Here is a 14,649-nt window from a genome sequence, read left to right as displayed (position 1 = left end):
GGAGAGAATGGGTTAGGAGTGACAGGGAGGTACCAGAAAAGATAGTAATATGGTAGAAGTCCTGAAGTATATCTGTTTTTGTTCTACTTTGCTCATCATGTGATTACTGATGGTAAACATTCATGTAGATAACCTGTGTGATGGGCTTGCCATGTCCAGACAGATGTTAACTGAGGGGTAGGAAATTTTGACTTTCAGAAAATAACTTCTCAGAAATTGCTGTTCTGTGAGACTAAGAGCTATGATGCTCAGCAAACATTTATTAAAAATAATTCACTGATTAATCAAATGAATACAGAAATTAAGTCCATACTATTATGAGTTCATAATAAAGATAATATTCTTGAAATATCCTATAGGCTCGACATCTTATTGAAGAGCAGAATGTTATCTCTGTCATTACTGAAACCCTACTAGAAGTTTTGCCTGAATACTTGGACAGGAACAATAAATTCAACTTTCAAGGTTATAGCCAGGACAAATTGGGAAGAGTATATGCAGTAATATGTGATCTAAAGTAAGTTGTTCAAGTCAAAAGGTAAGGGTTCTTGTTAATCACAGTATGCTTATGTATTCCATTTTATTAAAAAATTTCTGATCCTTTTGGTTTTTTAGGATTCTTATTATGATAGCAAGTACAAAGAACTTTTATTGTTTCGTGTCAATAAATGTTTTCAGTAAGGGCTTCTTACAGATTTAAAGCCAGGTGAACAAAGAAGGTACTGAGGAGGGGCCTGTTAAAGGAACTTCATGGTCTCTTGGGGTCACTACATGAATCTCCATAACTGCCATGCATTCCGCTCACTTTCCCTCATGCACTTTAGTTCTGTCCCTTTATGTAGCCTATTTATACATAGTTTCAGATAATCTTGGGAGTTTCTTTTTTAACTCCCTTTTTCTTTCTTTTCTTTTTTAAATATTTTATTTATTCATGAGAGACACAGAAAGAAGGCAGAAACATAGGCAGAAGGAAAAGCCGGCTCCCTGCGGTGAGCCTGATATGGGACTCGATCCCAAGACCTAAGATCACGACCTGAGCAAAAGGCAGATGCTCAACTACTGAACCACCCAGGTGCCCCTAACTCCCTTTTTCATACATACAACCAAGTTATTGATACTCTTTGGGGGTTTCTTAAGTTTTTTTTTGCTGAAGAGGATAGAATTCCCTTTTATTTATTTTTTTTTTAAATGAATTTATTTTTTATTGGTGTTCAATTTGCCAACATATAGAATAACACCCAGTGCTCATCTCATCAAGTGCCCCACTCAGTGCCCGTAACCCAGTCACCCCAACCCCCACCCACCTCCCCTTCCACCACCCCTAGTTCGTTTCCCAGAGTTAGGAGTCTCTCATGTTCTGTCTCCCTTTCTGATATTTCCCACTCATTTTTTCTCCTTTCCCCTTTATTCCCTTTCACTATTCTTTTATATTCCCCAAATGAATGAGACCATAAAATGTTTGTCCTTCTCCGACTGACTTACTTCACTCAGCATAATGCCCTCCAGTTCTGTCCATGTCGAAGCAAATGGTGGGTATTTGTCATTTCTAATGGCTGAGTAATATTCCATTGTATACATAAACCACGTCTTCTTTATCCATTCATCTTTTGATGGACACCGAGGCTCCTTCCACAGTTTGGCTATTGTGGCCATTGCTGCTATAAACATCGGGGTGCAGGTGTCCCAGCATTTCATTGCATCAGTATCTTTGGGGTAAATCCCCAGCAGTGCAATTGCTGGGTCATAGGGCAGGTCTATTTTTAACTCTTTGAGGAACCTCCACACAGTTTTCCAGAGTGGCTGCACCAGTTCTCATTCCCACCAACAGTGCAGGAGGGTTCCCCTTTCTCCACATCCTCTCCAACATTTGTTGTTTCCTGCCTTGTTAATTTTCCCCATTCTCACTGGTGTGAGGTGGTATCTCATTGTGGTTTTGATTTGTATTTCCCTGATGGCAAGTGATGCAGAGCATTTCCTCATGTGCTTGTTGGCCATGTCTGTGTCTTCCTCTGTGAGATTTCTGTTCATGTCTTTTGCCCATTTCATGATTGGATTGTTTGTTTCTTTGCTGTTGAGTTTAATAAGTTCTTTATAGATCTTGGAAACTAGCCCTTTATCTGATACGTCATTTGCAAATATCTTCTCCCATTCTGTAGGTTGTCTTTTAGTTTTGTTGACTGTATCTTTTGCTGTGCAAAAGCTTCTTATCTTGATGAAGTCCCAATAGTTCATTTTTGCTTTTGTTTCTCTTGCCTTCATGGATGTATCTTGCAAGAAGCTACTTGTGGCCAAGTTCAAAAAGGGTATTGCCTGTGTTCTCCTCTAGGATTTTGATAGAATCTTGTCTCACATTTAGATCTTTCATCCATTTTGAGTTTATCTTTGTGTATGGTGCAAGAGAGTGGTCTAGTTTCATTGTTCTGCATGTGGATGTCCAATTTTCCCAGCACGATTTATTGGAGAGACTGTCTTTTTTCCAGCAGATAGTCTTTCCTCCTTTGTCAAATATTAGTTGACCATAAAGTTCAGGGTCCATTTCTGGATTCTCTATTCTGTTCCATTGGTCTATGTGTCTGTTTTTGTGCCAGTACCACACTGTCTTGATGACCACAGCTTTGTAGTACAACCTGAAATCTGGCATTGTGATGCCCCCAGCTATGGTTTTCTTTTTTAATATTCCCCTGGCTATTTGGGGTCTTTTCTGATTCCACACAAATCTTAAGATGATTTGTTCCAACTCTCTAAAGAAAGTCCATGGTATTTTGATAGGGATTGCATTAAACGTGTAAATTGCCCTGGGTAACATTGACATTTTCACAGTATTAATTCTTCCAATCCATGAGCATGGAATATTTTTCTGTCTCTTTGTGTCTTCCTCAATTTCTTTCAGAAGTGTTCTGTGGTTTTAGGGTATAGACCTCTTTGGTTAGGTTTATTCCTAGGTATCTTATGCTTTTGGGTGCAATTGTAAATGGGATTGACTCCTTAATTTCTCTTTCTTCAGTCTCATTGTTAGTGTATAGAAATGCCACTGACTTCTGGGCATTGATTTTGTATCCTGCCTCACTGCCAAATTACTGTATGAGTTCTAGCAATCTTGGGGTGGAGTCTTTTGGGTTTTTTATGTAGAGTATCATGTCATCTGCGAAGAGGGAGAGTTCGACTTCTTCTTTGCCAATTTGAATGCCTTTTATGTCTTTTTGTTGTCTGATTGCTGAGGCTAGGACTTCTAGTACTATGTTGAATAGCAGTGGTGAGAGTGGACATCCCTGTCTTGTTCCTGATCTTAGGGGAAAGGCTCCCAGTGCTTCCCCATTGAGAATGATATTTGCTGTGGGCTTTTCGTAGATGGCTTTTAAGATGTTGAGGAATGTTCCTTCTATCCCTACACTCTGAAGAGTTTTGATCAGGAATGGATGCTGTATTTTGTCAAATGCTTTCTCTGCATCTATTGAGAAGATCATAGGGTTCTTGTTTTTTCTCTTGCTAATATGATGAATCACATTGATTGTTTTACGAGTGTTGAACCAGCCTTGCATCCGGGGATAAATCCTACTTAGTCATGGTGAATAATCTTCTTAATGTATTGTTGTATCCTATTGGCTAGTGTCTTGTTGAGAATTTAGAGTTTACTTTTAAACTAAAGTTGGATTTACATGATAGATCACTTTTGGGATCATTGGACTTAAAAGGAAATAAGTTTCCATATACTTTAGAGTTGATGAATATTATAAGGGTTGTGATACATCAAGTATTCATTAAATCATAAGCTTCTAAAAATTAATTTCCTTTAAGAATGTATTAAAACAAAATACATTTCATTTAGTTTTCTATTTAAAAGAAAGACCTCCAAGGTGTATAGGATTATTTCTAGTCCCAAGAGGAAAAATATTATTCTAATTTTGTCTACTTCTTTTAGTGACTATTTAGGGCATAGAGAGAGAGGTGGAAACAGGCTTCTAAACCAACATAGAAATTGTTTGGTCTGCTTAAAAATACATTTGACAGGGGCACCTGGATGGCTTAGTCAGTTAAATGACTGATTCTTGATTTCGGCCCAAGTCCTGATCTCAGGTTCTTAATATCAAGCCTTAAATCAGGCTCTGAGTTCAGAGGGGAACCAGATTTTTCTCTTTCTTCCTCTGCCCCTCCCTGTGTGCTCATCCTCTTCTCCTCCCTCTCTCTCTCTCAAATAAATAAATAAATCTTTCTAAAAATACATTTGACAGATTTCCGGAATTATGCTTTGGATCCTTGATATTACTAAGGAAAAAGTTTCCATACCTTTTCAAATTCCTCACTTTCTAAATATGATTATAAATCTTTAGCTAAAGTTCAGCAGATTATTAATGTTATCACAACTTCAGTACAAAGATGGTAGATGAATTCAGTAATGAATCACCATTTAGCCAGTGTGCTTCACAAATTCTGCGTGAATTACATGTATACCAAACAAATAAGCAAAATGCACAAAAAATGCCAAATGGCTGTACTTAAAGTTATCAGTGTTAAATCAGTGTATTCATTATTCCTTGATCTGCTGTATCAGAAAATTCTCTTTACCGTGGTCCTCATTACTGAGAAATATTCTTGTAGCTGACTTATTTTTTTTATCCAGGGAAGTGGTGTATAATCACCTCATTTTTTAAATCACATTTTATTTTGTTTTATGGATTTCTGACTATAGTTATTCTCTACAATGAATAATTTGGAGTCAGCACATCCCTACATAACTTAACCGTATGTTAAAACTTTAGAACTGCTGATTTGGAAGTTAACTTTAAAGTTTTCCCAAATCTTTAAAAAAAAGGGGTGGGGGGTGCCTGGATGACTCAGTTGGTTAAGCATCTGCCTTCGGTTCAGGTCATGATCCCAGGATCCTGGGATCAAGTCCCACGTTGGGTTCCCTGCTCAGCAGGGAGTCTGCTTCTCCCTCTCCCTCTGTGTGTATGCTCTCTCTCTCAAATATCTATCTATATATTTGTCTATCTTAAAAAAAAAAAAGTTTTCCCACTCCTGTGATGGTTGTTACAACTTCTCTCCTACATCCTTACTAAATAGAGAAATATCTAATGAAAGGAGAAGCGGAAATTAACGTTATTTTGAGCACCTAGAAAATCTCTATCGTGGTTTCCAACTGATAGGCTCGGTTGCTTTTAGGTTGACTTAAGCAAGCCAACTTCTGAGTGGAGAAGTTAGGCTTAGCTTTGACAATCACCTCTCATAGAGCTTCACATTTTGTTGGTATGATTCTAGCTCTGCCCAGTGCTTCTAATTATTTTAAGAAGTTAGAATCCATAATGTTGATGAATCAACATTGTCTATAGCCCCAAGGACTTTAAAATTATCTCAGAATGGGAAAGTGAATTATTTCTTTGTCTTTTGAAATGATAGGTATATCCTAATCAGCAAGCCCACAGTATGGACAGAAAGATTAAGAATGCAATTCCTTGAAGGTTTTCGATCTTTTTTGAAGATTCTTACCTGTATGCAGGTATGTATATCAGTAAAATTAATTTATTCTTAAAAATTTAGCCCCAGTCTTTCTTTCCTTTAAGCAAGTTGTGGTTGTTATTTGAGAAAGACTATATCTAGCAAAATAGAAATAAAATTTAAACACTGCCTCACTGATCCTGTGATAATAGATCTTTAATAGGTATAATTCTATATACTTTAATTAAGTACTGCTGTTACTCTTTAGTGTTTAATGCTTACTATGTGATATGGTAATAACCACTTTACATGCATTATTTCTGCTGAGCATTATAGCAATATGAGGTGGTTACTATTATTATTTTCATTTTCCATATAAGTGAATTAAAGTCTAGAAATACTTGGACCAGGGTCCTGTGCAGTTAGAAAGTGACAGATCTGGGATTTGAACCCATGCATTCTGACCTTGTATAATAGCCATGTTTAAAAAGCTGTGCATATCTGAATATAGATCCTGACAATTTTATGTTTTGAGAATAGAAGAGCAAAGAAAGAGGGCTTACTATATATATATATCTCCTAATCACTCATATAGGGAATGGAAGAAATCAGAAGACAGGTTGGGCAACACATAGAAGTGGATCCTGACTGGGAGGCTGCCATTGCTATACAGATGCAATTAAAGAATATCTTACTCATGTTCCAAGAGTGGTGTGCTTGTGATGTAAGTAAAATTTGTTAGTAGGATGAGTGCCTTTTTATGTGCTCTAATGGTTATCAGTAGTAAAGTTTTATGTAGCAACTTGATGTAAAATGTAATAACATTACATTGTTATTAATTAAGTAGTGTATTTGAATTTGTCTTATTAAATTTAGAAGGAAAATCCTGTGTTTTGTGGGTTATTAAAGATTTTATTTAGAGAGAAAGAAAGAGGATGAGTGAAGGGGGAGCAGAGAGAGAAGAAGAGAGAATCTGAGGCCAACCTGCTGAGCATGTAGCCCAACAAAGGTCTGGATCTCAGGACCCTGTGATCACTGCCTGAGTGAAAAATCAGGAGTTGGACATCCAGCTGACTGAGCTACCCAGGCACCCAGAAAATCCAGTTTTTTATACTTAATTAAAAATGTGCTCCATGGTAGTTTCATTTACCTCTGGGAACAGGGGGATTTAAAAAATACAACAAAACACATTTATATATGTATATATGCATTTATTTTCTTGGACATAAATATTAATAATATGAAAATTAGTTCCACATAGACTTTATTTTTTTAAGATTTTATTTATTTATTTATGAGAAAGAGAGAGGCAGAGACACAGGCAGAGGGAGAAGCAGGCTCCATGCAGGGAGCCCGACATGGGACTTGATCTTGGGTCTCCAGGATCATGCCCTGGGCTGAAGGCAGCGCTAAACCACTGGGCCACCAGGGCTACCCCCACATAGACTTTAAAATATTTCAATAATAGAGAAGGATTGATATTTATTCAATCAAGAGCTTTATTATATATGTTAAACCATTAAGAAAATTAATTTCAAAATACAGAACTACTCTATTTTTTCAATTCAGTAATTTTAGACCATAACCCTCTTGAAATATACAGTCCTTATCCGAGATTACCTTTTGGGAAGGATGACCTCATTTATTTCTGTTTTGAGAAAATTGACATTATCTGAATCAAATTGTTTTATTTTTTCTAGTTTCTCTGTACCTCTTATGACACAGTCTATTCACTAAGTTTCTCTGTGTCTTCACAATTGGTCTCTTTCTTTTCATCTCTTTCTGAAACTAAGGTCTCTACCTAAGCTCTTGGTCCTGAGCTACATTAATTCTTTCTGGACTTGGCTTCCTCACTTGTCACCTCCTACTCTTTCATTCATCTGCCTGTACGCACACAGGACTCTCCTATCCTTCAAGTCAAGAAGAATAGGCACCTGGGTGGCTCAGTTGGTTAGGCGTGATCCTGGGGTCCTACCTTTGGCTCAGGTCATGATTCCGGGGTCCTGGGATCAAGCCTCACATCAGGCCTGCCTCTCCCTCTCCCTCTGCCTCTCCCCTTGCTTGTGCTTTCTCATACTCTCTCTCTGTTAAATCAATAAGTAAAATGTCAAAACAAAAATCAACAAGAATAAAAACCCTTTGTCTCTGCTACCTCTGTGAAGTCTCTTTTTGTTCTTTTCTTCTGCTTCACCACCAGCAATTGGTCACAGGTTCAGAGTGGCAGTCATACAGACATGATAGAACTTAATCTAGCACTATAGCTTTGTAGAACAAGAACAGGAAATATTGTCCAGCAGCTAGTCATATCATATATTTTTTGGCAACCCTTGCCTTTATGGAAAGCATGCATAATTATTCGAGATGAGGTCAAAATATGTGTTGTTCATCTTGACATTTACCAAACTTTCTGAAATCACCTACATTTGCTGTCATTACTCTAGCTTCTGAAACTTCTTTTTAGGGCCTGCCTTTTGCCCTTACCAATTGGTTGAAATTGCTTTTTGAAAAATTTCAAAGGATCTATGTAGTAACCAAATTCAGCCCCGTCTGTCTTTTCTAAGTCCCCATATTCCTTAAAATGTCTGTAGCATTGTATTCTGTTGAGTAGTTTTTGAAACTTTCTTTCCCTCTGATTTTTGCAAACCTACATTTTTCTAGTACTTCTGTTATTGATTAAACATTTCATTCAGTAATTCCTTTTTTATCCCCCTCTTCTTTCTGCCTACTAAATGTGACATTCCTAATATTCTTACAGGTCTTTCATTTCTGCCACCTCATTTAAAACTGCAGAGATGACTCTCCCAAGCTATACATTTCTGTTTATGTGCTAGATAATCTTGCTTGAATCTTATATTTCAAATTCAGGATATAGTAAACTGGTTTGTCATCATTTCTTTCTACTAATCTTGCATTTTCCACTCTCAACTTCCCTTGTTCTGTTAATGACACTGTGATTCATACATTTATCCACACAGAAAATCCCAGAGCCACTGCATTCTTTGTGTTAGATGTTAACAGATTTTCCAAAGGAAAAAAGTTCTGTGTTCACATAAGATTGAGAAATGCTAAGTTGAACAAGATTAAGCAGGATTTTTTTTTAATGCCACTGAAATTTTCAAACCCTTTAAATAATCAGTGTGCTAATTTCTAAGTGGAATATTTTCAAAATTTATTTGATCATTGAATTCCTTTTTCAGGATAAAATCAGTGTGAGAAACAATTGTTAAAAAGTGAGTTTTGACTCTTCTCTCCCTGGCATACTACCCCAGTTTGAGTTTTCTTTATCCTAAATTTATTTTATAATTCTAACTTATTTCCTATGAGTTTTTTGCTATTTTGCCCTGACTGCCCCCACCCTAGTTAAAACCTTATTACCTTAGACTTAGATTTCATGGTAATCTTTCTCTTGGTTCCCTAACCTTACCCTCTCTAATCTATCATCTTCAGTGAACTCATTAATTCTTCTTGGAGCAGACACAGTGTATTCACATACTGATGCCAAGACATATTTCCAGCTTAATTGCTTATTAACTTCATCCATAAATCCTTTGATTTATCTAGTTTTATTCCTTTACACTGCCTGAACAGGAGTTGTACTTGCCTTATTTCTCCACTTATATCTCTGCTTACAATGCCTGTTATCTCATCTTTTCTCCATAGTTAAATTCTGCGTATTCTTTTAGACCCCAATCAAAACTGCTTTCACAAAGTATGTCTTCCCAGTTGTTTGCAATTCTTTTTCCTCCCTCTTAGAGTACCATTTACAGGGTACTTAAAATGTTATACTTTGCTAGCATGTTTGTGGGTGTGGGTATGTGTATCTGTCTTACATTTCCATCTAGGTTGCAGATCCTGTGGAGGTAACCCTGCTAAACAAAGAACAATTTTGCACGTATATTTACTAAATATTTATTGAATGGTGTGATAAAGTAGATAATTTGTTAATCTATTTGCATTTTTATTTTTCTTTTAGAAAGAACTCTTACTGGTGGCTTATAAAGAATGTCACAAAGCTGTGATGAGGTGCAGTACAAGTTTTATGTCTAGTAGTAAGACAGTGGTACAATTGTGTGGTCATACTCTAGAAACTAAGTCCTACAAAGTATCTGAAGATCTTGTAAGCATACATCTACCACTCTCTAGGACTCTTGCTGGTGAGTGTTTGTGTTTTGTATGTTTTTATTAGCTTTGTTTTTTAGATATTCAGAAAGGTGGAATTATTTCTGTTTTTCTTCTGTGCTTAGTATGCACACACATACTCAAATCAGATACTGTAGGTAAAGCTGTCACTGTCCTTCAAAGAACATCTATCTAAGGATGTTGTTTACCTGGACCTTTTTTCAGCTGGGTCAACTAATGGATCCTTCTAATACATACTTAAGGACTAACTTGGTAGCTCATCTCCACTCAGATTTAAATATAGTAAAATCTTGTTGCTGGTTTTGTTTTTGTATTTGTTTCAAATTTTTATTTAAATTCTATTTGGGTTTGGTTTTTTTTTTTTTTTAAGATTTTATTTATTTCTTCATGATAGATACAGATAGAGAGGGAGAGACATAGGTAGACAGAGAAGCAGACTCCCTGTGGGAGGCCTGATGTGGGACTTGATACCAGGACCTTGGGATTATGACCTGAGCTGAAGGCAGATGCTCAACCACTGAGCCATCCAGATGTCCCAGGGTTTTGGGTTTCGTTTGTTTGTTTGTTTGTTTTGAAGTATAGTTAACACACTCTGTTACTGGTTTTTAACACTCTTCTTTGCCTGATTACACTCAGTATGTTGTGTGTCATTGTTCCTTTCACCACTAAAACAAAGAAATCAAAGATTTTTCTTTAAAGATTCTTCAATTTGCATTTCCATACAAGAGATTGGCCCTGTTAGATTTCTTTTAACTTTATGTGAGTGTATTTATTTATTTATTTATTTTAAACAATATTGATAGCAGCTTTCCGATTTAGTTAAGAAGTAAGGAAGCTCTACTCCCAATATGGGGCTTGAGCTCATGATTCTGAGATCAAGAGTCACATGCTCAGTGGCTCAGTCAGTTAAGCGTCTGACTCTTGATTTCAGTTCAGGTCATGATCTCAGAGTCTTAGGATTAAGCCCTGTGTTGGGCTCCATGCTCAGCAGGGAGTCTGCTTGAGATTCTCTCTCACTCTGTTCCTCCTGACCTGCCCTTCCCCCCTCACTCTTAAACACTCACTCTTTATATATAATAAAGAAATAAAATCTTAAAAAAATAAAGGAGTTGCATGGTCTACTGACTAAGCCAGCCAGATACTCCTATGTTTATATTTTTAATTGTGGTAGAATATACATATAAAATTTATCATTTTAACGATTTTAAGATGTATACTTCAGTGGCATTAAATACATTCACATTGTTGTACAATCATCACCACCATCCATCTCTAGAATTTTTTTCATCTTCCCCTACTGAAATTCTGTATTTGTTCAGCATAACTCCTCAATCCCCATTCCCTGCAGCCTCTGGCAATCACCATTCTACTTTCCAGTTCTATGACTTGACTACTTTAGGTACCACATGTAATTGAAACCATATACATATCCTTTATAATAGACTTATTTCACTTACCATGGTGTTCTTAGTTTATCCATGTTATAGCATGTATCAGAATTTCCTTCCTTTATACCACCTTTTGCTTATGCATTCATCCATAAGCTTGGGTTATGGATGCTTGGGTTGCTTCCACCTTTTGGCTGTTGTAATAATGTTGCTGTGAATATGAATATACAAATATCTGTTTGAGTCCTTGTTTTCAATTCTTTGGGATATGTACCGTAAGTGGAATTGCTAGCTCATAAAGTAATTCTACTTTTTAATTTTTTGAGGATCTTCTTTGGAAGTATTCATCTTTTATTTTTATTTTTATTTTTTTTTATTGGTGTTCAATTTACTAACATACAGAATAACACCCAGTGCCCGTCACCCATTCACTCCCACCCCCCGCCCTCCTCCCCTTCTACCACCCCTAGTTCGTTTCCCAGAGTTAGCAGTCTTTACGTTCTGTCTCCCTTTCTGATATTTCCCACACATTTCTTCTCCCTTCCCTTATTTTCCCTTTCACTATTATTTATATTCCCCAAATGAATGAGAACATATAATGTTTGTCCTTCTCCGACTGACTTACTTCACTCAGCATAATACCCTCCAGTTCCATCCACGTTGAAGCAAATGGTGGGTATTTGTCATTTCTAATAGCTGAGTAATATTCCATTGTATACATAAACCACATCTTCTTTATCCATTCATCTTTCGTTGGACACCGAGGCTCCTTCCACAGTTTGGCTATCGTGGCCATTGCTGCTAGAAACATCGGGGTGCAGGTGTCCCGGCGTTTCATTGCATTTGTATCTTTGGGGTAAATCCCCAACAGTGCAATTGCTGGGTCGTAGGGCAGGTCTATTTTTAACTCTTTGAGGAACCTCCACACAGTTTTCCAGAGTGGCTGCACCAGTTCACATTCCCACCAACAGTGTAAGAGGGTTCCCTTTTCTCCGCATCCTCTCCAACATTTGTTGTTTCCTGCCTTGTTAATTTTCCCCATTCTCACTGGTGTGAGGTGGTATCTCATTGTAGTTTTGATTTGTATTTCCCTGATGGCAAGTGATGCAGAGCATTTTCTCATATGCATGTTGGCCATGTCTATGTCTTCCTCTGTGAGATTTCTGTTCATGTCTTTTGCCCATTTCATGATTGGATTGTTCAATGTGATTCATCATATCAGCAAGAGAAAAACCAAGAACCATATGATCCTCTCATTGGATGCAGAGAAAGCATTTGACAAAATACAGCATCCATTCCTGATCAAAACTCTTCAGAGTGTAGGGATAGAGGGAACATTCCTCGACATCTTAAAAGCCATCTATGAAAAGCCCACAGCAAATATCATTCTCAATGGGGAAGCACTGGGAGCCATTCCCCTAAGATCAGGAACAAGACAGGGATGTCCACTCTCACCACTGCTATTCAACATAGTACTGGAAGTCCTAGCCTCAGCAATCAGACAACAAAAAGACATTAAAGGCATTCAAATTGGCAAAGAAGAAGTCAAACTCTCCCTCTTCGCCGATGACATGATACTCTACATAGAAAACCCAAAAGCCTCCACCCCAAGATTGCTAGAACTCATACAGCAATTCGGTAGCGTGGCAGGATACAAAATCAATGCCCAGAAGTCAGTGGCATTTCTATACACTAACAATGAGACTGAAGAAAGAGAAATTAAGGAGTCAATCCCATTTACAATTGCACCCAAAAGCATAAGATACCTAGGAATAAACCTCACCAAAGATGTAAAGGATCTATACCCTCAAAACTATAGAACACTTCTGAAAGAAATTGAGGAAGACACAAAGAGATGGAAAAATATTCCATGCTCATGGATTGGCAGAATTAATATTGTGAAAATGTCAATGTTACCCAGGGCAATATACACGTTTAATGCAATCCCTATCAAAATACCATGGACTTTCTTCAGAGAGTTAGAACAAATTATTTTAAGATTTGTGTGGAATCAGAAAAGACCCCGAATAGCCAGGGGAATTTTAAAAAAGAAAACCATATCTGGGGGCATCACAATGCCAGATTTCAGGTTGTACTACAAAGCTGTGGTCATCAAGACAGTGTGGTACTGGCACAAAAACAGACACATAGATCAGTGGAACAGAATAGAGAATCCAGAAGTGGACCCTGAACTTTATGGGCAACTAATATTCGATAAAGGAGGAAAGACTATCCATTGGAAGAAAGACAGTCTCTTCAATAAATGGTGCTGGGAAAATTGGACATCCACATGCAGAAGAATGAAACTAGACCACTCTCTTTCACCATACACAAAGCTAAACTCAAAATGGATGAAAGATCTAAATGTGAGACAAGATTCCATCAAAATCCTAGAGAAGAACACAGGCAACACCCTTTTTGAACTCGGCCATAGTAACTTCTTGCAAGATACATCCACAAAGGCAAAAGAAACAAAAGCAAAAATGAACTATTGGGACTTCATCAAGATAAGAAGCTTTTGCACAGCAAAGGATACAGTCAACAAAACTCAAAGACAACCTACAGAATGGGAGAAGATATTTGCAAATGACATATCAGATAAAGGGCTAGTTTCCAAGATTTATAAAGAACTTATTAAACTCAACACCAAAGAAACAAACAATCCAATCATGAAATGGGATCTTCTGTACTCTTTTTTTGTAGCACCTGCACCATTTTACATTCCCACCAGCAATATACAGGGATTCCATTTTCTCCACATCGTCACCAACACTTCTTACTTTGTTTTTTTTTTTTTTTTTTTTTTTTTTAATAACCATCCTAATGAGTACAGTGGTAGCCCATTGTGGTTTTGATGTGCATTTCCCCAATGATTAGTGATTATTGAGCATCTTTTCCTGTGCTTGTTGGCCATGTTCATTCAAGTCTTTTGTATATTTTTTTAATCAAATTTTTTGTTGTTGAGTTTTTGTTTTCTGTATATTCTTGATATTAACTGGATATCAGATATATGATGTGCAAATATTTTCTCCCATTCTGTGTGTTGCCTTTCTACTCTGTTTATAGTGTCCTTTGAGATTATTGCCAAATCCAGTGTCACAGATCCTTTCCCCTGTTTTCTTCTATGAGTTTTATAGTTTTAGCTTCTATATTTAGCTTTTTGATTAATTTAGTTAATTTTTTGTACACGGTGTAATTGATGTGATTTTTATGTCACTTCTATTTTTGTAAAAAGAAATACTTAAATTAGTTTTCATTTCTTTTGATGCTTACTTAAGAGCAGAATAAAGATATCTTGAGAGGCACATTATTTTTATATAATGTGTAAACACACTTTGTACAGTGTAGGGTCTTAAATATATTAATAGTACTGTGCTTCAAAATTAGAAATCAATAAATATATATTTAAATCTTACAAGTTTCTCAACCTGAGGAGTTAATGAGACAAATTAACTGGATTTATTCCCTTTTTCAATTCTCTCTCTCTCTCTCTTTTAACTGTTAGGTCTTCATGTGCGTTTAAGCAGGCTGGGAGCTGTTTCAAGACTGCATGAATTTGTGCCTTTTGTAAGTGACGGTTAAGTGTTGATTTATTTATATCCTATTTCCAAACACCTCTTGGTTGATGAGAGGGAAGAAAAATTTTGAAACCTACCTGAATAATTCCCATTCAAGTAATTTTATGTCT

At 36.8% G+C, this 14,649-nt stretch overlaps 1 protein-coding gene across 5 annotated transcripts in view; it reads left to right on the top strand.

Annotated features, from left to right (window-relative positions):
- The window catches only part of UBR1 (ubiquitin protein ligase E3 component n-recognin 1), a 140,902-nt gene that overhangs the window by 57,563 nt on the left and 68,690 nt on the right, over positions 1-14,649 (top strand). For all 5 annotated transcript variants that reach the window (XR_013370106.1, XM_077880803.1, XM_077880802.1 and 2 more), the window contains 5 exons: positions 360-517; positions 5,395-5,494; positions 6,029-6,157; positions 9,407-9,587; positions 14,467-14,528. Coding sequence is in view for 4 of the 5 variants with exons in the window: in XM_077880803.1 (XP_077736929.1) it covers positions 360-517; positions 5,395-5,494; positions 6,029-6,157; positions 9,407-9,587; positions 14,467-14,528 (630 nt within the window). In the remaining variant the exon portion in view is untranslated. The remainder of the gene's footprint in view (positions 1-359; positions 518-5,394; positions 5,495-6,028; positions 6,158-9,406; positions 9,588-14,466; positions 14,529-14,649) is intronic.

The sequence above is a fragment of the Canis aureus genome, chromosome 32 (genome assembly GCF_053574225.1).
Source record: "Canis aureus isolate CA01 chromosome 32, VMU_Caureus_v.1.0, whole genome shotgun sequence".
Lineage (NCBI taxonomy): Eukaryota > Metazoa > Chordata > Mammalia > Carnivora > Canidae > Canis > Canis aureus.
The sequence above is the reverse complement of the archived record's forward strand: the minus strand, read 5'-3'. Positions and strand labels throughout refer to the sequence as shown.